This window comes from Pimephales promelas, chromosome 11, assembly GCF_988280905.1.
Source record: "Pimephales promelas chromosome 11, fPimPro1.hap1.1, whole genome shotgun sequence".
NCBI lineage: Eukaryota > Metazoa > Chordata > Actinopteri > Cypriniformes > Leuciscidae > Pimephales > Pimephales promelas.
In genome coordinates this window covers 35,519,673-35,540,899 of record NC_142779.1, presented here as the reverse complement: position 1 = coordinate 35,540,899, position 21,227 = coordinate 35,519,673, and the positions used below count along the sequence as shown (strand labels likewise).

General features: G+C 36.4%; 1 protein-coding gene across 1 annotated transcript in view; it reads right to left on the bottom strand.

The window, feature by feature from the left end:
* Positions 1 to 5,246: 5,246 nt before the first annotated feature.
* Positions 5,247 to 21,227, bottom strand: part of lrrc1 (leucine rich repeat containing 1) — a 59,517-nt gene continuing 43,536 nt past the window's right edge. The window contains exons 11-14 of the mRNA XM_039690643.2: positions 15,622 to 15,737; positions 12,897 to 13,069; positions 8,410 to 8,552; positions 5,247 to 6,432 (exon numbers count right to left, since the gene is read on the bottom strand). Coding sequence (XP_039546577.2) covers positions 6,271 to 6,432; positions 8,410 to 8,552; positions 12,897 to 13,069; positions 15,622 to 15,737 — 594 coding nt within the window. The 3' untranslated portion in view covers positions 5,247 to 6,270. The remainder of the gene's footprint in view (positions 6,433 to 8,409; positions 8,553 to 12,896; positions 13,070 to 15,621; positions 15,738 to 21,227) is intronic.

Here is a 21,227-nt window from a genome sequence, read left to right as displayed (position 1 = left end):
AAGTTTATGAAAAAAAAACATCACAAGCACAATTGTCTGAACACTTGAGCAGGCTTGCTGGGATGTGTGCTTCCGTGACATTTCTAATTGAGTGCATTTAGCTTGGATAGTCATTTCACTGCATGGCACAGTTTGAATAAAACTCCCTCATTTAGCATGCTCATGCATTTATGAATGGTCTTTTATGAGCAATATCCTGATTTTTTTAAAATGAAATATATCATGCATCCAATTGCAACAGAAACTAAATTAAAAAGTTTGCCAAGACAAACTTTGATATTAGCTCGAGAAAGCTGAATCAGAAAGTTTAAAAGCTTGAAGGTTTTCAGGTTAAAGTAGTCTGAAGCAGTTTTAAAGCTTTAAGCTAAAAGGTCCCTGCTGAAAAAAACCAATAGAAACCATTACAGAAATTGTAATAGTTTCCACTACAAAACCATTACAAACCATCAGCCATTAACCATTAAAACCATTACAAAATGGTGTCCATTACGTAGTGTGTTTTGGGCCATATTCTATTAGGATGTATTGGTTTGTATTGGTTTCCATTCCACATTTGTATTGGTAATGATATATTTAATGGTTTCCTGTAGAGTTTGTATTGGGTAAATGTGAAGCGTCACGCAGGAAATTGTGGGAAAGTCAATTTAAATTTTTTCACTGTAAATTATACAATGACTTCTTCTTTTTCACTTCCAAAAACTGTAAGTTTAACAGTATTTTACAGTAAAATTACATTAAATGTACCATTATATATATCACAGTTATTTATAAACTTTCTGTTAACCAATTAACAGTTTTTCACTGTAGCATTTTTACAGTCTTTTACTGTTAAAATCACAATCATTTTTTACAGTGTAAGATTTTACAGATAAAAGGTAGTTTAGAATTAGCCCAATAGTTGTAATAAATAATGCTGTATCAAGAGTACTCTTTTTCCGAGAGAGACTGAACAATAGCATGTTTAAAACACAGATAGGTTTATAATTGAAACCAAACATGGCCCAATAGATTCCAGAATGGATTTCATAACCAGAGATGTAGGCAAAATATCCACAGGGCTTTTGGGAAGGCTTCAAACTTAATAATGTCATTCAGAGAAATGAGGCAAAAACAGTCCAGTCTTGGAAGTCTTTATTGGGTATACTGGAAAAAATAATTTTCTTGATCTGTTAATACAACTTTTTTCAACTTTTAGATAATTAATGTGGTTCAGATAACATAATATTTAGATTCTCTGTTGATTAAACCAATCTCCTTCATTGTATTAACTCAAATCTTTCATTTCAATGAACTCCAAATTTGAAGGCAATTTGCTATTTAAAGTTAAATCCACATTTTTTACAGTGATAAGGGGGTTTGCTGATGGTGCAATGGCTGAGATGTAGCAGGAGAAACAATATTGTTAACAGTTTCAAACAAGAGTTTTAGGAGACCTTTTGTAGGCGGATATCAGTTTCGTAAAATAAGAGGCTCTAGCATCCTTGATCAGATCTGTCGAGAGCTCTTTAAGGTGCAGGTGGTGAACTTGCTTTCCATGAAAGGGAAAACCATCCTCGGGGATGTATTAGCATTGACAGCGGGAACTTGCTGAGTCTTTAAAGGAGTAACTCACCAACAGCAGGGTGCAATGTTCATTAAAGGACTGTACAAAAGAGTCAATGTCGTTTGAAATAAGATCTGAGCTAGAATCAAAAGCGTCTGAGAAGTTCTCAATCAAACGAGAGCTGGACACTCGCTTAACAGGCAGATGATCTTCATTACAAGCGAGATCAAATAAAACCATCACTAACAAATACATCTTCAATGCAAATATTGCTTGTGTTTAGACCTTGAGCGAGAACTAGATCGAGTGTATGTCCTTGACAGAGCTCATCAGATGATTGTGAAAACACTTGTCTCAGAAGAGATTCGTTATGTTGGTTTTCTCAAGCCAACATAATAACTCATGTTGTAAATGTACTTTTAAGGGCCTTCTCTCACTTTTCTTCTAGATATTGTCTGTAAAATACTACTAGCTACATGAATTCAGTTTGATTCAAGGTAAAACAAATACCATGAGTACCATAAGTACCAATAAGCAGAGGAATATAGTTTCACCACTGATTTATCCAGATTTATCTGCAGTCAGAAGTCCATATAAAGATATTTTCTTGTGATAAACTCTTCCTGCCCTTTAATATCCAACAATATTATTGATCTTCTGCATTGACACCATTATATGAGAACTGAACTGAGCTGGACGATGACATCACGGTATATATATATATATATATGAAGAGTTCAGATGCAAAAGTCTCTAAATGCCATTTGAAATTTTCTTCTTTAATCATGATTTTTATCAAACTTGTATATTTAAGTTCAGTAATTTCACTTAAATAACAATTAATAATTATCATTGCCATTTAAGTGAAATTACTGAACTTAAATATACAAGCTTGATAAAAATGATCATTCTAGAAGAAAATTTTATGGCACTTAGAGGCTTTTGCATCTGAACTCTTCACACACACACATACATACATATATATATATATATATATATATGAACTAAAAAATAAACCATCACTGAACTTACTTAAGCTGGACTGTGAGAAACAAATGTTGTTGCTCTCAAATCTCTGTAAAACTGCTTTGAAACTCTCTGTATTGTAAAAAATCGCTGTATAAATAAAGCTGACTTCCCTTTGTTTGAAGGTGAGCCACTATTTCTCACAGGTTATGGTAAGGGACGCCACATTTTCAACCCAAATTCATGTTTTTGAAGAACCCTTTGAGACGATAACGGTATCGTATCGTTTTCAAAGGTTTGCGTTTTCAGGCTGCCAGAATGACGTTGTTCTGTAAATGTAAAACACGCATTATGCAAATGTGTCACATGGTGACGTAGATACGTAAATGAAATAACGGCAGGACTATAAAATGCAAAACCGTTTCTGGACTCTGTTGGAGAAAATAAGTCCTGGGCTTTGCAGATTTCCTGTAGCTCAGTGCTTGCAACACCAAGGTCATGGGTTCGATTCCCAGGGAAAGCAATAACTGATAAGTATGTAAATGTGTACCTTGGCTTGAAATGCAATGTAAGTCACTCTGGATAAAAGCTGAATGTCCACTGAATGTATGTCTTTCCAGCTAAATGAAAGGTAATAAAACAGACATAAGTCACCTTTTAAAAAAACTTTCCATCATTTGTTTCAGTTATTGTGTGCTCATAAATGCATTCATTGTTTTTCGTTGTTGTGTTGGTCGTCCTGGACTTTGTGTGAGTCATTTATCTCATTTATCTTTATATCACGCAATTCTGACTTTATATCATGTCATTCTGACATCATATCTCCCAAAAGCACCAAAAGTATTTTTTATAATGTGGTGGAAAAAAGCTTCCATAGGATATACTGTATAGAGTCTTCATGATTTTAAACATGGTTGTTTATTCCCCTTTATTTAATTTTCACCATTTTTGTATATTAACATTAATCTCTAAACCATTTAATTATTATTTTTATTTAAAAAGTCATTGTTTAATAATGTGTATCATTCAGTCTTAAAGGAGTAGTTCACTTTAAAAAAAAAAAAAAAAAAACTTTTGCTGATAATTTACTCACCCCGATGTCATCCAAGATGTCCGTGTCTTTCTTTCTTCAGTTGAAAAGAAATGAAGGTTTTTGATGAAAACATTCCAGGATTTTCTCCATATAATGGACTTCAATGGGAACCAAACGGTTCAAGGTCCAAATGAGAGTTTCAGTGCAAACTGTTCAAAGGGCTTTAAACGACTCCAGACGATGAATAAGGGTCTTATCAAGCGAAACGATCGACCATTTAATAAATAAATAACAAAGTTTAAGTTTTATAAGCTCAAATGCTCGCCTTGCTCTGTTCTGTGATGCGCGTTCGTGACTCTCCTGTTCGAACTCGTTCATCAAAATGAACAAATCTTTTTTCGAGTTATTTCATTCAGACTCGAAAAAAGATTCATTTTCAAAAAACAAGTTCAAACAGGAGAGTCACGAACGTGCATCACACAACAGAGCAATTTCTTTTCGACTGAAGAAAGAAAGACATGGACATCTTGGATAACATGGGGGCAAGTAAATTATCAGCAAAAGTTTTTTTTAAGTGAACTAATCCTTTAACAATGTTACTATTATGACATCACTTCAATTCATAGAGAATTTAATTGATTCATTGGACTCTATATAGTGCAGCTCATATGTAGCTTTTTGTCCGGGACTGTTATTTGATTTATCCGTAATCAAACTAAATAGTCCGAATAACTTGATTTAGCATTTTGACACTTAATCCTCTTACCGTGACTCTTAATAATATGCAACATCAAGCAAATGTGTTTTCTCTAGAAACTCAGTCAGTTGTTCTTTTCTTCTGAGAGAATAAACTGCACTTGTCTTGTAAAGAAAGCAAGTCAAAGCCACAGGACGACGAGCCGATCACAGATCACAGCTGGAGACACGCAGATAGCAAGGTGACGTTGATTAAATGTTGAAATTCCATCCATTTTAGTTGAGGTTTATAAATTCAATTCTAAATAATATTGAATCAATGTTGAAAAATCAATGTTAAAATAACAATGGAGGAATCCGAGCTGCTGGGAACTCTGTGATCGATCGCGAGGACTGACAGAGACGTCCTACCGTCACACGAACTACAGAACGTATGTTATGAATATTAGTTGTTTTTTTAAAGGATACAGCATGTATTTTGAAACAAAGTCATTTGTAACATTATCAAATGTCTTTTCTGTAAATTTAACGCATCCTTGGTGAACATAAAACATAAAATGTTGGTGTAAGGTGCAAATATTTGCAGCACATAATTGGAATATGGAATCAGCAAATTGATTGATTTGATGTTAAACTATAGATCAACTTCCAAATGTTGTCTCATGTAGTGTGTGTGTGTGTTTCTGCAGTGTTTCAGCATCAGAACCAACCGCTGTCTGAAGATTATATAATCATTCTGGAAGAGAAATGTATACATTGACAACACAATATTCAGTTGAAATGATGCAGAAAAGCAGCACAAGCGAGCAGAGGAAGAAGCGCAGGCGGACAAACACTGAGAAACCCAGAGAACAGGTTCAGGAAGACATGAGGGTGAATAAACAACGACAGATTCTCCATTTCTTTCACATTAATAAGGAAAGAACAAGAGCAGTGTCAAAACATCTGCAGGGAGTCCGATTAATGTCAAATCTACGCATAAATAAAATAATGAATCATACCCGTTGCTTTCATAAAGTCATTTTATTATTTCAGTGGTTAAAATCATAAACGTACTGGCCCAGAAACAGCGCCTGCTTAAGATTGTTTTCTGTGCAGCTTCATCATTTACAATAATAAAAATAAAAAAAAAAAACAACATTAAAAACCAAATCTGTCTTTCTTGGAATACACATGAAAACATACAATGTAAAAATGAAGTCCGTAGTGTACCATACACATTTTTCTTTTTTTATTAAAAACCCCAAAAACTGATAGCGTTGTTTGTAAAAGTGCATTCTGGCACGTGGAGGGAAAACCGCTCACCTCGACCCAAGCTGTGGGTTATAACAGCCTAACCGTACGTACATTACGGCTGCGTTTACCCAGCTGGAAGCACAGAAGAAGATCTGCCGGAGTGTTTCAGCTCGCCGTCCTGAAGCGCACTAGCCCTTATTTAGTAAAAACATGTTGTTTACACACACTGGGTTATGATATGAAGACACACGCGTGATGAAACAGAGCTCACGTTCACAGGAATGAACCGCGTACAACTCTTTGTTCGGATGCTTTTCTGAAGTCCTAGCGATGGGAATGTTTGGTGATTAAGAAACTGGCTAGTGTGTGTGTGTAAAATTGACACCACCTGAGCTGCCACACGTATAAAAGTATCAATATTCACAACAATTATATTTAAAAATCAGTAGGTCCACAAACGCCTGGGCTCCGTGAGTCACCGAAAGAAAGAAAAGCCCCAGAAAATAAAAAAATAGAGCATATATATATATATATATAAATGTCATATTTCTATATTAAAGATTCTGCTAAGACTTGTAGTGCACTAGCTATGGTCAGAAAGCGAGTGAAAAGCACGAGTGTGTGTGTGTGTGTTCTCCGTGGCTGAAGGTCTTTATAAAAGAAGGCACTGGTTCCTGACGCGAATGGAGACGGGGAAAGGCTCTGGTGTTCCCGGGAGAAAACAGTGAGGAATGGCTCAGCGGTACACACACACACACACACACACTGGGGAAGAGACATCTCGGAGGGACAGCGGTCACACAGACGTGCTGGTCACGCGCTCCACAGCATTATTGACCTCGTTTTTGTTGGAGTCCAGGCCTTTGGCGGCGATCATGTCCTTGCGGATGTTCTCCGCCACTTTCTTCATGTTCTTGAGCTCGCCGGGGTGAGGAGTGGCCCGTCTCAGCAGCGTCCTCTGAGGAACACACACACACAGGACATGAGGACGACGCTATTCAGCAGGCTAGAGCAAAATTCATGAATTTCAGAACTGGCCTGTGTTCAATTCATGGACTGGAATTTGAATTGAATTTACTCCGTGTCTCATTCGTTCGGTCGTGTCGTTTTTGATTCAATGTGGAATTAGAAAAACTAAGAAATTCCTTTTTTGTTTTTTAATTTTTTTCCAAAGAAACAAAAAACAAGAACTCAGGCTGATTTTTGGTCCGTTCATTCGTTTTTCGATTTGATATTGAAAGGAGAAAAATGAGAAAACGGGTCATTTAATCTTTTTTCTTTTTTCCAACAAAAAATAAATAAATAAATATAAAAATGAGAATTCGGCTTGATTTTTATATTTTTATGTTCAGGGATAGAAAATGAAAAAAAAAAGGCTTGAATATTCGATTTGCACATGTGGGCGCGCATGAAACGCCCCTTTCTGCTGATTGGTCAACCAAAGATCAATGCTTTCCGTTCTTCCACAGTCCTCCGCTGCTGGACGGAAGTGTTTTTTTTTTTACAAATAAACTCTCTAATCCAACAACATTCGTAGAAATCGAATATTCAATCCATTTATCTATTTTCCATCCCTGAACAAAAAAAAATGTAAAATCAAGCCGAATTCTCATTTTTTAATTTTTGGGGAAAAAAGAAAAAAGAATAAATGAGCCGTTTTCTCATTTTTCTACTTTCAATATCAAATCGAAAAACGACTGAACGCAACGCACACCATTTTTCAGGAAGTGAATTAACATCTTGAACGTTTGATTTCTACACGTGTGCGGACAGTCTTAACGTGTTTATTGCAGCTTCATTTCATCAGTGCAGCCGTGACTGATTGGCGATACAGCTCGAGCCTCGAGCGTCTTATTGGTTTTATTAGCACACAATACAAATATTAAAGCCAAAATGTGTGTCAAAGTAAAATCACTGGTTAGAAATTAATAGGCAAAATAACCTTCAAATTCCAGTTTGCCGTCTCCCTCAGAGGGATATGTGGTGTGTGAAAACCCGAGGTCCGACCTGAGACCCGAGCGGGTTCGGGTCCAAAACTCAGGTGAGTGTCTCGGACACGGGTCGGGTTCGGTATTAGTGGCCTCGGGTCTCGGGTAACTTAAAATAAATATGCCTTTTCCAAATGGACCCGAATTATTTTAAACAATGTTGGGCATTTAACAAAATTGCAGTATTTAAAACAACTCTATGACCGTTCTCTGACTTTTTTTTAAGTGAGAGAGCGAATCCGCGCTTTTACGTGCAATGGGCTAAAAGCATAACACCGGTAGCCACCGCATTTATTTACTCAGTTGCTCGCTCCACAAAAACCAACCATAGTGCGCCATCATGTGGAGGGATGTTTGACCACATGCAAGTATTTGAATTGTCGTTTAGCCAGGCCTGTCAATCAATTTTAAAAGTACACGACACTGTCAGACAAGGGAGAATAAATTGTTATGCAAGTACTTTCACTTCTAATACTTAAAGTTAAACTTTTACTAAAGTAAATATTTATCTGGTTATTTGTACTTTTACTGAAGTACTGAGATTCAGTCCTTCCTTCACCACTGCATAGACTCGACTAGATAACAGTATTTAACAATGTGTACATATATTCTTCATTTGATTGGTTCATCCGCCCGAATTTAATTAAAATATTTTTTCCGTCACGTCATCCGCCCGATCTACGGTTTATCCACGCTGTAACCGCCAATCACGCATCTCTAGTGTGTGGTGTGTGTCTCTGGTGTTCAGAGGGGTATGTGTCTGTGTGTGTCTGTGTGTGTGTCGCCCTCTGGTGTTCAGATGGAGCATTTACTACCGATCAGCCGCTGCACTGACAAACAATCTCATAATCTCTCAAATAATCTCAGCCTTCGTCAAATCTCTGCGATGAATCGAGCAGCGCGACTCGTCAGTGAATAACGCGATATGCATTTAGCCTCTTCCTCACCTCGTCATCCTCGTCGTCGTCGTCGTCCTCCATGAAGCGGATGGTGCTCATCCGGTTCAAGGCTTTGTCGTCCCAGGTGTCGTCCAGTATCCCACTCTCCACGAGACTCTCCAGCGCACCGCAGCGCGCCAGGTTATCCGAGCCTGCACACACACACACACACACACACATCTTTAGGATCAAACACATCCTCTTCTCTAGTGGCTGTTCAGAAAAACACAACTTCTTGCATTTATTTCTTCAGAAAGACACATTGAGGAGTTTATACTGCAGTGAACGGCCTGCTGAGAAACAAACCCCCGTGACCTCACACACACACACCCCAAACAATCAGCTCTTCACAGGAAGTGATGTCACATTTAATGGCCAAATAAAGACACACAAGTCCTTTTCCAAAGCTGACTGAGTAACGTCAAAACTCTTCATTTTAGTGCCCTTGTTAGTATAAATTATAAACTTACTATACAGTATGAATTATTACATGATACTAATGCTAACCCAAACCAAGTACATGTAGTTATGTTATATAATTACACTGTAACAAAGATACCTTCAAATAAAGTGTAACCAAAAAAAAATAATAATTGAATAAAACATATGATCAAATGTATTCAAGCTTTTCTGATTAAAATAAATATATTTTATGATAATAATTAATTTTTACTTCCCCTTCAAGTTTGATTAAACCAAAATATGAGGAAAATATTAGCGATGTACGTTATCGGTATCGGTCGATATTAGAGCCGGACCGATAAAGGATTTTGAAGGCCGATACTGATACAAATATTTTTGGGTTTTAAAATCCGATATATCGGCCGATACTTTTTTATCTTTATTTTTTTTCAGAAATGCACAACAAAACATTAACAGATTACCCTAACATTAGTTATTTGTAGTTATTTATGGGTTAACTAAAATAATATGATAATGCATTTTAAAAAGAAACTTGTTTCTTTTATTGTAACAACAGAACAGACTGATGATAGTGGCTCTAGCTAGAGGGCACTCTACACAACAGGAACGGTGTATAATGCCCTCTAGTGGACAAACTATACAACTCCAACACTCATGACATGGTTCAAGCGTGTTTCGTCCATTTTTATTTTATTTTTGAAATATTCATTTATCGGCCATTATAACTGCCGATACCGATAGTTTGGAAAATGCCTAATATCGGCCGATAACATCGGTCTGCTGATATATCGGTCTGGCTCTAGTCGATATATGTTCGTTTCTAATGTTATCGTTAGAAAACTCGACTGACATATTAAAGCTGATAATAGATGCGCACTGTTCAAATGGCTTGAAATATGATTGACATCACTTCAAAAAAAGTCAAATACAGTATACACAGTCAGAGCAACATGAAGTCCATCATACGGGCTAATAACATTATAATGAGAACGTTATAATTGTGTGCTTGGGACTTTTGTTTTTGTAATCAGGCTCTCAAATATTATAGAAAGATTCGGATTTAGATTTAGCGGCCGATATATCGGTTATCGACTCTCAAATATAGAGAATTATCAGTCATTTGTATTGCCCACAATTTTCATATCCGTGCATCCCTAGAATTTTATTTAATTATTTATTTATTATTATTATTATTTTTTTTTTGTGAAGAAAGAACAAAACTCTAAACTTGGTTATGGTGTTTATCTGATAAAATTATTTGCCAAAACACATCTATAAAATTTATAGAAAAACAAAAACAATAATTCATATTTCATTGATTATCTCTTGCTTTTGCATGCGTTCAGTTTCTTTGTGTGACAACCTGGACAAAAATCATTTCTGCATGTTATTATCACACATAAAACAATCCACTCCAGAGTCCAGCATACCTGCGCAATACATGAATAAATCTTCAGCTGGAAACACTGTCAATGTCTTTACCGTCACTTTTGAGGATTTTAATGCATCCTTTCTACATAAAAGTTGTTTTTTTTAATTACGTTAGTGTTTATTTTTAAATAAATACATTTGATATATATATATATATATATACGAGTTTCGTTTCATGTGTACTATTAAGCTCCTATAATGTTTAAAAAATAATAATAATAAATATATATATATATATATATATATTTTTTTTTTATTATTATTATTTTTTAAACATTATAGGAGCTTAATAGTACACATGAAACGAAACTCGTCTGACACGAACTGAAACCTCTGCTGAATTGTTGACATGAAGCCGTGTGTTCCTCATCGGGAGAGAGAGGTTAAAGACTTCAGGAAAGGCGAGCCTTTGAGATGAGATATGAGATGTACATTAAGATATGGCTGTGGGAGTGTCTGAGGTCGAGCTCACAGGAGATAAGCCTCTTTAATCGCCCAATCCGCTGCAGTGTGGAGAAGGCAAGGCAGAGATATCAAGACCTGCTCCCCAAACACACACACACACACACACACACACACAAGCGGCTCGAGCTCCAGATAAACCCCACAGGACCGGCACTAGATGAAAGCAGAACATTACACCCAAAAAACATCAGATTAGTCTTGCCGATCACGACCATCTATCCATGCCTGGAAAGTGTTGTGGCGTTCTTGTATTACGAAGCAAAACAACGAGCATGACGGCGTAACGTTACGATTATAACGTAAGACTGTAGAAACAATGACAGACATCAGCCTCAGTAAAGTTAGCTTCAGTCATTGAGGGAAAATGTGCGCCTGTGGGGTTTGTAGTCTTTGTAATTACGTATTTTCACAGTCCAACGGTTTTACATCAAACTGCGACTTTCTTTACTTTATAATGTATCTTTTAAATTGACAAACATCATATGTGTAATTCAGGGCACAATTCAAACCAGATCAAAATATTTGTTGTCTCTCGCCATTGACTACCATTCAATATTTTTCCGAAATAAGGTCCCATGGTGGTCGACCGGAAGGGGAGGGACTTAGGCTCTCTATGCCATCACTGTCCAGGAGTAATCAGCTTTTGAAATGGATATAGTTAAAGGAGTAGATCACTTTTGAAAAAACTTTTGCTGATAATTTCCTCACCCCCATGTCATCCAAGATGTCCATGTCTTTCTTTCTTCGGTCGAAAAGAAATGAAGGTTTTTGATGAAAACATTCCAGGATTTTCTCCATATAATGGACTTCAATGGGGACCAAACGGTTCAAGGTCCAAAAGACAGTTAATAACAGTTTCAGATGCAGCTTCAAATGTCTTTAAACGACACCAGACGATGAATAAGGGTCTTATCATGCGAAACGATCGGTTATTTCAAAACTTTTTCCAAAAATGTAACTTTTCTAAGGACAATTGCTAGCCTTGCTATATTCTGTGAGGTCACGGGCGACGTAGCCGGAAGTACAGAATCAAAATCGTCCGACATCGTTGTTTTACCTTTTAATTCTTTTTTTGTAAACGGCGTTGAGTTAATTTGCACGCTCAACTTGTAAACACTGGCTCTGTATTTCCGGCTACGTCGCCCGTGACCTTTTGAACGTAATTACGTATTACGTGACGTTGCAAACGCGCCTCACAGAATAGAGCAAGGCTAGCATTTGTCCTTAGAAAAGTTACATTTTTGGAATAAGTTTTGAAATAACCGATCGTTTCGCATGATAAGACCCTTATTCATCGTCTGGAGTCGTTTAAAGACATTTGAACAGTTTGCACTGAAACTGTCTTTTGGACCTTGAACCGTTTGGTTCCCATTGAAGTCCATTATATGGAGAAAATCCTGGAATGTTTTCATCAAAAACCTTCATTTCTTTTCGACTGAAGAAAGAAAGACATGGACATCTTGGATGACATGGGGGCGAGTAAATTATCAGCAAAAGTGTTTTTCAAAAGTGAACTAATCCTTTAACAAAAGTTATCATGAGGATTGCAATGTTTAAAGCTGATGTCTTAACAAAATGTCAGTCGACCGGGAAGATTTTAAAACGAGCCGTTCATTCATAAATAGGATGAAAACGGAGACCGGAAGACAAAAGACGACGAGCGCGGCGCTGGAAAGGGGCGGAGCTACAGAAGCTCTATAGGTGTGCGCATCTGAACTAGCGCTGTCACTTTACGAGCGAAAATCGATCGGACCAACACAAGAAGTTTCGAAAACGAAAATAGGGAATCGATTTTAACGGCCTTATTTTATTTATTTACCTTAAATGTGTGTTAGTCGGACAGATCAATACAGCACACAGAGCATGTAGGATGCTGGGAAATAATGCGTTTTAATATTCGCCGTTACTTCAATGCAAGTGAACATCAAATCAAACAGGATTTTTTCACTAAAGTGACAGCTCTAGTTTGAGTATATATGTAAGCAGGCGTGTAGTCTTTCTTTACAAATTCATCTGAACAAATGACTTCTGTGTATCCATGTGACCTGGAACCATTTTGATAACGCTGTATCTGTACAGCGCTTCACAGGGAGAGACTAGAGACACTTCAGGACTCAAAGTGAGCCTTTCTGCACATTATTGCACATGTGGAGACACACGTCACGTCAGGGCTGTACCTGTGTGGTCCGGCTCGCACGGCTGCTGAGGCAAGAGGACGCAGGTCAGGACCTTCTCTCCGGACTCGGGGTCCACATCCGTCTGGAAGGTGAGCAGGGGCTTCGACTGGTTCTCCGACAGCCAGAGCGCTTTGAGCCGGAGAGTCGTGAGCGTCAAGGGCAGGTAGAGCAGCCTTCACACACACACACACACACACACACACAGAATATCATTCACAAAACACGCTTCTGCTTCTCTAATGCTGCAAACTATCAGAACTCACACCGACACCAAGGTCATTCAATGATACAGTAACGGTCAGCATGCAATATTGACTGAAATCAAGTAAAAAATTTGTGTTGAAAAAAAGTTTTTTTTGTAAACGTTGGCCTAAACTGAGAAAAAAGGCACTCCATTTTTTATTACTGATATTGTGCACCAATTTCCCAGGAAGTGAAGATTTTTTATTCTTGAACACGTGGGATGCAAACACTGCTTTATTTGCAAATGTTTTATGCGACTAGTTACTAATTTAGATTCACTAGACTGGATTTTATGAAGGACTAAAATGACAAAAGGAAAAATAAATAAATAAAAGTAGAAATAAATAAATAAATAAATAAATAAATGCAATTAATATAGTGAAAATAAATACATTTTTTGTAATATAAATGACTATTTCTGTTTTTTACATGTATTTATTTATTTATTTATTTATTTGCGCATTTATATATGTATTTATTTATGTTACATTATTTACATTTATACATTTATTTATTTATTAACTCACTCCCCACTCAATTATCATACAGGTGCAGGGAAAAAATAAATGTGGAGATGTGGAAATACAGAAATAAATAAATGCAGAAATGTGGAAATACAGGAATAAATAAATGTAGAAATGTGGAAATACAGAAATAAATAAATGTAGAAATGTGGAAATACAGAAATAAATAAATGCAGAAATGTGGAAATACAGGAATAAATAAATGTAGAAATGTGGAAATACAGAAATAAATAAATGTAGAAATGTGGAAATACAGGAATAAATAAATGTAGAAATGTGGAAATACAGAAATAAATAAATGTAGAAATGTGGAAATATAGAAATAAATAAATGTAGAAATGTGGAAATACAGAAATAAATAAATGCAGAAATGTGGAAATACAGGAATAAATAAATGTAGAAATGTGGAAATACAGAAATAAATAAATGTAGAAATGTGGAAATACAGGAATAAATAAATGTAGAAATGTGGAAATACAGAAATAAATAAATGTAGAAATATGGAAATACAGAAATAAATAAATGTAGAAATGTGGAAATATAGAAATAAATAAATGTAGAAATGTGGAAAAACAGAAATAAATAAATGTAGAAATGTGGAAATACAGGAATAAATAAATGTAGAAATGTGGAAATACAGGAATAAATAAATGTAGAAATGTGGAAATACAGAAATAAATAAATGCAGAAATGTGGAAATACAGGAATAAATAAATGTAGAAATGTGGAAATACAGAAATAAATAAATGCAGAAATGTGGAAATACAGGAATAAATAAATGTAGAAATGTGGAAATACAGAAATAAATAAATGTAGAAATGTGGAAATATAGAAATAAATAAATGTAGAAATGTGGAAATACAGAAATAAATAAATGCAGAAATGTGGAAATACATGAATAAATAAATGTAGAAATGTGGAAATACAGGAATAAATAAATGTAGAAATGTGGAAATACAGAAATAAATAAATGTAGAAATGTGGAAATATAGAAATAAATAAATGTAGAAATGTGGAAATACAGAAATAAATAAATGCAGAAATGTGGAAATACAGGAATAAATAAATGTAGAAATGTGGAAATATAGAAATAAATAAATGTAGAAATGTGGAAATACATAAATAAATAAATGTAGAAATGTGGAAATACATAAATAAATAAATAAATGTAGAAATGTGGAAATACAGAAATAAATAAATGTTGAAATGTGGAAATATAGAAATAAATAAATGTTGAAATGTGGAAATACATAAATAAATAAATAAATAAATGTAGAAATGTGGAAATACATAAATAAATAAATAAATGTAGAAATGTGGAAATACAGAAATAAATAAATGTAGAAATGTGGAAATACAGAAAAAAATAAATGTGGAAATACATAAATAAATAAATGTGGAAATACATAAATAAATAAATGTGGAAATACAGAAATAAATAAATGTAAAAATAAATAAATATAGAAATAAATAAATATCTAAATGTATAAATAACTGTATAAATACATGTATTTATTTATGCATTTATATATGTAAAAATACAGAAATAGCTATTTATAATACCAAAATGTATTTATTTTCACTATATTTCTGCATTTATTTATTTATTTCTATTTTATTTATTTATTTTGTCATACACCACTGCGTCTTTATGTTTAGCATTTACCCCAGTCCAGCTGACGTCCGTTGTGACTGCGTGACCATCCGTTATCTGAGTTTTGGTGCCACTTTATATTAAGTGGCTTTAAATACTACTTACATCAAAAAATAATTACGATGTACGTGTTGTGTTGTAAAATACGTTTGCTGCTTCTGAGGTGTGATGCGGGTAAGGTTAGGGACAGGTGTGTGTGATGGGTTGGTAAAGGTGTAAAGGAAGGGTCAACAGTGTAATGCATTAATTAACGGATCGACAGTCTTCATCAAGCCCCCGATGAGACGAGTGTGTTCTGACCAACCTGTTTCCCGAGACGTCGAGCACGTGCAGATCCGCGGCCTGCGAGAGCTCAGGAGGGATTCGTGTCAGCCGGTTCTCTCTCACACACAGGACGTTCAGACTGCAACAGCCACCGATCTGAAACATAGCAGAACACAACATGAGCAAAGGGCCTGATAAACCCCGTCACGAGACAACACAGCGTTACATCAAGAACAATAATAGCAGGAAAATGACCGACAGTAGAGACCCCAATACAATGAACAGACTGTACACACTCATATCTTTTTCCCTCCGCTTTAGCCTTCTGTCACACTGGGACGTTTTTATTAATGAAAAATGAATGAAAGCTTTTTGAGAACGCTTTCCAAAGTGGATAAATCTGAAAACAGCATTCTCGTGTTGTATATGGACTGTGAAAACAGAGGTACAGTGGTGTGAATAAATGTTGGCACCCATGCTAAAGTTGCCTAAAAAGAGGAATAAAAAATCATCTTTTGGATATTGATCTTAATGGCTTAATCAGAAAAATGAGGAAAACTCCAACCTTTAAGGACACCAATTTTCTTTGTGAATGAATAATGTATCATAAATAAATAAATGTTTATCCTTAAAATACAGGGTGCATAAGTCAGGACACCCCTATGTTAAATTCCCATAGAGTCAGGCAGATTTTTATTTTTAAAAGCCAGTTATTTCATGGATCCAGGATAATATGCATCCTGATAAAGTTCCCTTGGCCTTTGGAATTAAAATATCCCCACATCATCACACACCTTCACCACACCTAGAGATTGGCATGGGGTACTTTCCATAAGATCATCTTTCAATGCAAATCAAACCAGCTGTTAGGCTAACTGAAGTAAAACCATGCCAATCTCTAGGTGTGGTGGAAGGTGTGTGATGATGTGGGGATATTTTAATTCCAAAGGCCAAGGGAACTTTATCAGGACTTTATCAGCTTTAAACGCTCGAGCTCTTTAAAGTAGGATGGATTCTGATTGGCTGTCAATGTTTTATTGTTCATCAGCTGGAAAAAATCCTTGTGAAAGTGATTCCAGTGATATTACTCCTCTGTGTCGTTATTGTTAAAGCTGTGGTGTGGAATTGTCTATTCTTTTAAATTCAGAACGATCTTTTGAAACGTTATCTTCATCATCCTTGGTGTGAACGGGCCTTTATGCTAACATGAGCACTCATTTATCATTAAAGTCTCCCAGTAGTCAATCATTTCATCCCTTTAATACTGATCTTTGATCACCAAAATTGCATATTTTTGGAGGAAAAATGCATTCATGCCTTAAAAAATCTTGAATGTAACTCGACACCCTTGCCTCATATAGTTTATGCGGTTCTATGAATATGCAAATGAGCCCCGCCTCCACTCACTCACTCAGAGATCCACTGGTTGACAATCACACGTTGATCTGATTGGTTACAAGGTGGTTTGTGACGTCAGAAACACCAAAATTTTAAAAGCGTGTTTTTGAGACTGTCTTTGGTTCACTGCAGTTTTAAGGAGGAAATGTACACATGGTGTGTCTTACAGCATATTAAAAACACAATATAGACACAAAAACAACATTACAAGCTTGAGTTTCACCACAGGGGGATTTTAACAATAGCTGGAATTAACATTTTACTTTAAAGACATAACAACTAATGAAATGTTATTAAACTGATCCCAGATAACTAAATCACTTTATATTTTAATCACATTTTAATTCTGATCACATTCTCGATTAAGCACTCATTTGCAAAAATGCCCAGCTAGTTATGCTCAAATAAACCTTGTGTAATGAGTTGACCTTCTCTTGATTTGTGGAATAATTCTGAAGAAATGAAAAAAAATAATTTCCAAATGAGAATCTGATTAATATGAGTCGACGACATTTTGCTGGCTTGTGTGTCTGAACCGTTGTGTGAGGTCAGAGAGGTCACAGCTGAGCAAACGCTCTCACAGTACAAGCTGCCTCATTCATACAAAGCCATTGTTTAAACAAGACAATAACATTCCTCAAATCTCGTTCAGATCCATCATGAGAAACCCTTTCAGAATAAGAAACGAGGGCGGCTCAAGAACATACGACACTCGAGGACCGCTGGAGAAGACGCAAGAGGCAGAACAGCAACACAAAGAGCCATGTTTGTCCATCCCGAGACATGCCACAATAACACACAGTGCTACAGTTTGTACAAGCAGCCAAAGTCATGTGACTGGAGTCATGTGACACGTGATGGCATGTTGCCCCAGAACAGTATGCTAATAACACTGACTGACCTGAGGTGTGGTGTCAATGAACTGGATTAGGCCCTGAAACTAGATTTGCTGGTTAGGAGGTGTAAGGATTACCCGTCATTACACCAACGAAAGCAGCAGGGTCACGATCGGATGAGTAAACCGAAGCACTCGTGACACACACGCTCACACACCAGAGGGAGATTTACTGGAGTCAACACACACACCAAGCAAGAGGCAAAACAAAGAGTTGAGAGAGTCTTAAAGAGGCCATATTATGCAATTTTAAAGGCTTTTGATTTTGTTTTAGAGGTCTCCTCCAATATTTTTACACATATTTACCTACACACACACACACACACAGCTATTCAAAAGTAAAGTTTTTAAAAGAAGTCTCGCCAAGGCTGTATTTATTTGATTAATCAAATAATCCTGGAAAAACTGTACATAACTGTTATTAATAAGGATGCACCGATATGACAATTTTGGTCGATACCGATAACCGATAATTCTTTATGTTTGAAAGCCGATAACCGATATTTTGGCCGATAAATCTAAATCCAAATTTTTAGACAATTTTTGAGAGCCTGATTATAAAAAAAAGTCTCATCATTAAAAGTCAAGATACAAACACAATTATGATGTTCTTATTTTAATGTTGTGTAGCCGATATGACAGACTTGCGTTGCATATTTTGCACTTTAACTGGATTTTCCTTTTTTAAAGTGATTTCAATCGTATTTCGAGCAATTTAAAAGCATCATGTTGAACGGTGCGGATCTAAAGTGCCTCAGCTGAAGGAAATAATACATAATTTATCGGCTTTTAGATATCGGCTAAATGTTCTTGTTGGGCCGATAACGATAACATTAAAAAATATAGCTGCAAGCAGCCATTACCGGGGCCAAGCGCAAGAAGCGGCAACATATGCCAAAATGGCAAGGAGTGGCAGACCAACTGTAGCAAGGAGCAATTAAGGGCATTTTGAGAGAACTTTGGGCAAATGGCTAAAAAAATCACATAAACATTAACTTATAAGATGATTTAATGGGTTATCACTTTCGAACAATAGGTGGCGCAGTTACGAAATAGATGTGATGTGGTCAGAGGGAGGTGACAATGACACATGCAAAGTTTGGTGTCAAAATGTGAAGGCATTGCAGAGATAAAGCCTAAATAGTAATTTTGGCAGCATGCCTAAATTTTGATGCTGTGGTATACAAAAACGGTTTTGTCTATCATCGTGCAATTCATAACTTTTAGTCGGCACGGTCTGGAGATGATACTATTCAATTTTCGTGAAAATCGAACAAACGGTCTAGGAGGAGTTCGAAAAAGAAGGTTTTTCAAAGAAATAAAGATGGCGAACAGGACGTTTGTCTGATTATGGAAAACCTGATATCTATGTTTTCGGCATAACCGAAGGAATCTATTAAGATCAGTTTCATTGCAATAGGCAAATTTATTCAAAAGTTATTAGCGTTCTCAGAAATTAATTATAACTTTTGACCAACAGGTGGCGCTGTCTCAAAATCTTTTGAGTACCTTCAGGGCATGCTGCTTATGGCACACACTGAGTTTTGTAATATTACACCAATGCATTTGTTTAGTATAGCATTTTATTTCACAAAACTCTATTGAAGTCAATGGGAATTTCACGTTTTGTTCTATTATAGCGCCACCAAGAGGCTCAGTCCCACAATTTTTTTATGTGTCCTCAGAGTGACCCCATACATATGTGTGTCAATTTTGGTGCAAATATCTCAATTCACTTCCGAGTTATAAACATTTATATGAAAAAACACATAAAAAATGACTGACACATGACTTTGTTTGAATTTTACTACCCCTTACTATCAATATTTTCGCATTTGGGCATTTGCATATAGTTAACAAGCTATGATTCCGTGTTTCTGGCGGTGGTTTCGTCTCGATCGGAACAGTGGTTTTGAAGATATCGCCAAGTGTTTTTTTCGCGCTAAATCGCTACACTACACCAACCGTAACACGAAACCCAGCATGTTTAGTATCGTTGGACTCGGCAACGATTCAGGACCTCAAAAATATGACTCCCGTGAAAATAAGTGTACCACACCCAAAGTTATAAGCGTTTGAATAAAACAATTCACCAATAGGTGGCGCTGTTTCGAAACTTCTCAGGCTCCTTCAGGGCATCGTACTGATGACCCATACCGAGTTTCGTAACAATTCGTTCATGCGTTCAAAAAATACAGCATTTTCGCACATAATTCAAAATGGCCGACAGCCAAAATGGCCGATCTGGGAAAATTGGATATCGGTCGACTCGGCATGACGCCCTGAATCTATCGAGACCAAGTTTTTGATTTTTGGAGAAACCGTTCAGAAGTTATGAGCAAAAATAGCCATTTTTTATATCTCCGGACCACTAGGTGGCGCTGCGCCGAAACGCTGCATGTAGCCTCAGATCATGCTTGTGATGACATGTACCAAGTTTGGTCTGAATAGGATGAAGCGTTGCGGAGATACAGCCTCACGTCTGTTTTCGCAAGCGCTACGTAAAATTAGTTTGCGCGTTTATCGAAAACGGTTCTTCGAATCATCTTGAATTCCATAACTTTTTGTCAGCACTGCCTGGAGATGATCCGGTGCGATTTTGGTGAAAATCGGACAAACCGTCTAGGACGAGTTCGCAAAAGTAGGTTTTTTGGAAAATTCAAAATGGCGGCCATTTTTTTATGACGGAAAATGACGTCATAGGGTGCTATCGAATCGGCATGAGCTCAGGAACAAGAGGAAAAAAGAATTTTGTTGATAGGCCTTACGGTTCAAAAGTTATTAGCATAATAAAAGTGCAACTTTGGACAGTTGGTGGCGCTAGAGGGAATGAGTTAGAGACACCAAAATTGGTGTATTTAAAGTTGGGACTGTCCTCTATCAGAATGTCAAACCAAAACAACTTTCCCGCAAACCGGTCTATGGGCTGCCATAGACGCCCAGTCGGAAGAAGAATAATAATAATAATAATAATAATAATAATAAGAACCGGCACAGATACAATAGGTGCCTCCGCACCTTCGGTGCTTGGCCCCTAATGATCATATATCGGTCGATACCGATAATGTGGCCGATATATCGTGCATTAGAGCCAGACCGATATATCAGCAGACCGATGTTATCGGCTGATATTAGGCATTTTCCAAACTATCGGTATCGGCAGTTATAATGGCCGATAAATGAATATTTCAAAAATAAAATAAAAACGGACGAAACACGCTTGAACCATGTCATGAGTGTTGGAGTTGTATAGTTTGTCCACCAGAGGGCGCTCTACACCGTTCCTGTTGGTAACACTCGTTGAGTTGGTCATTGCTTGAATAACAATTAAAAGAACATCCCCATCAGTTCTC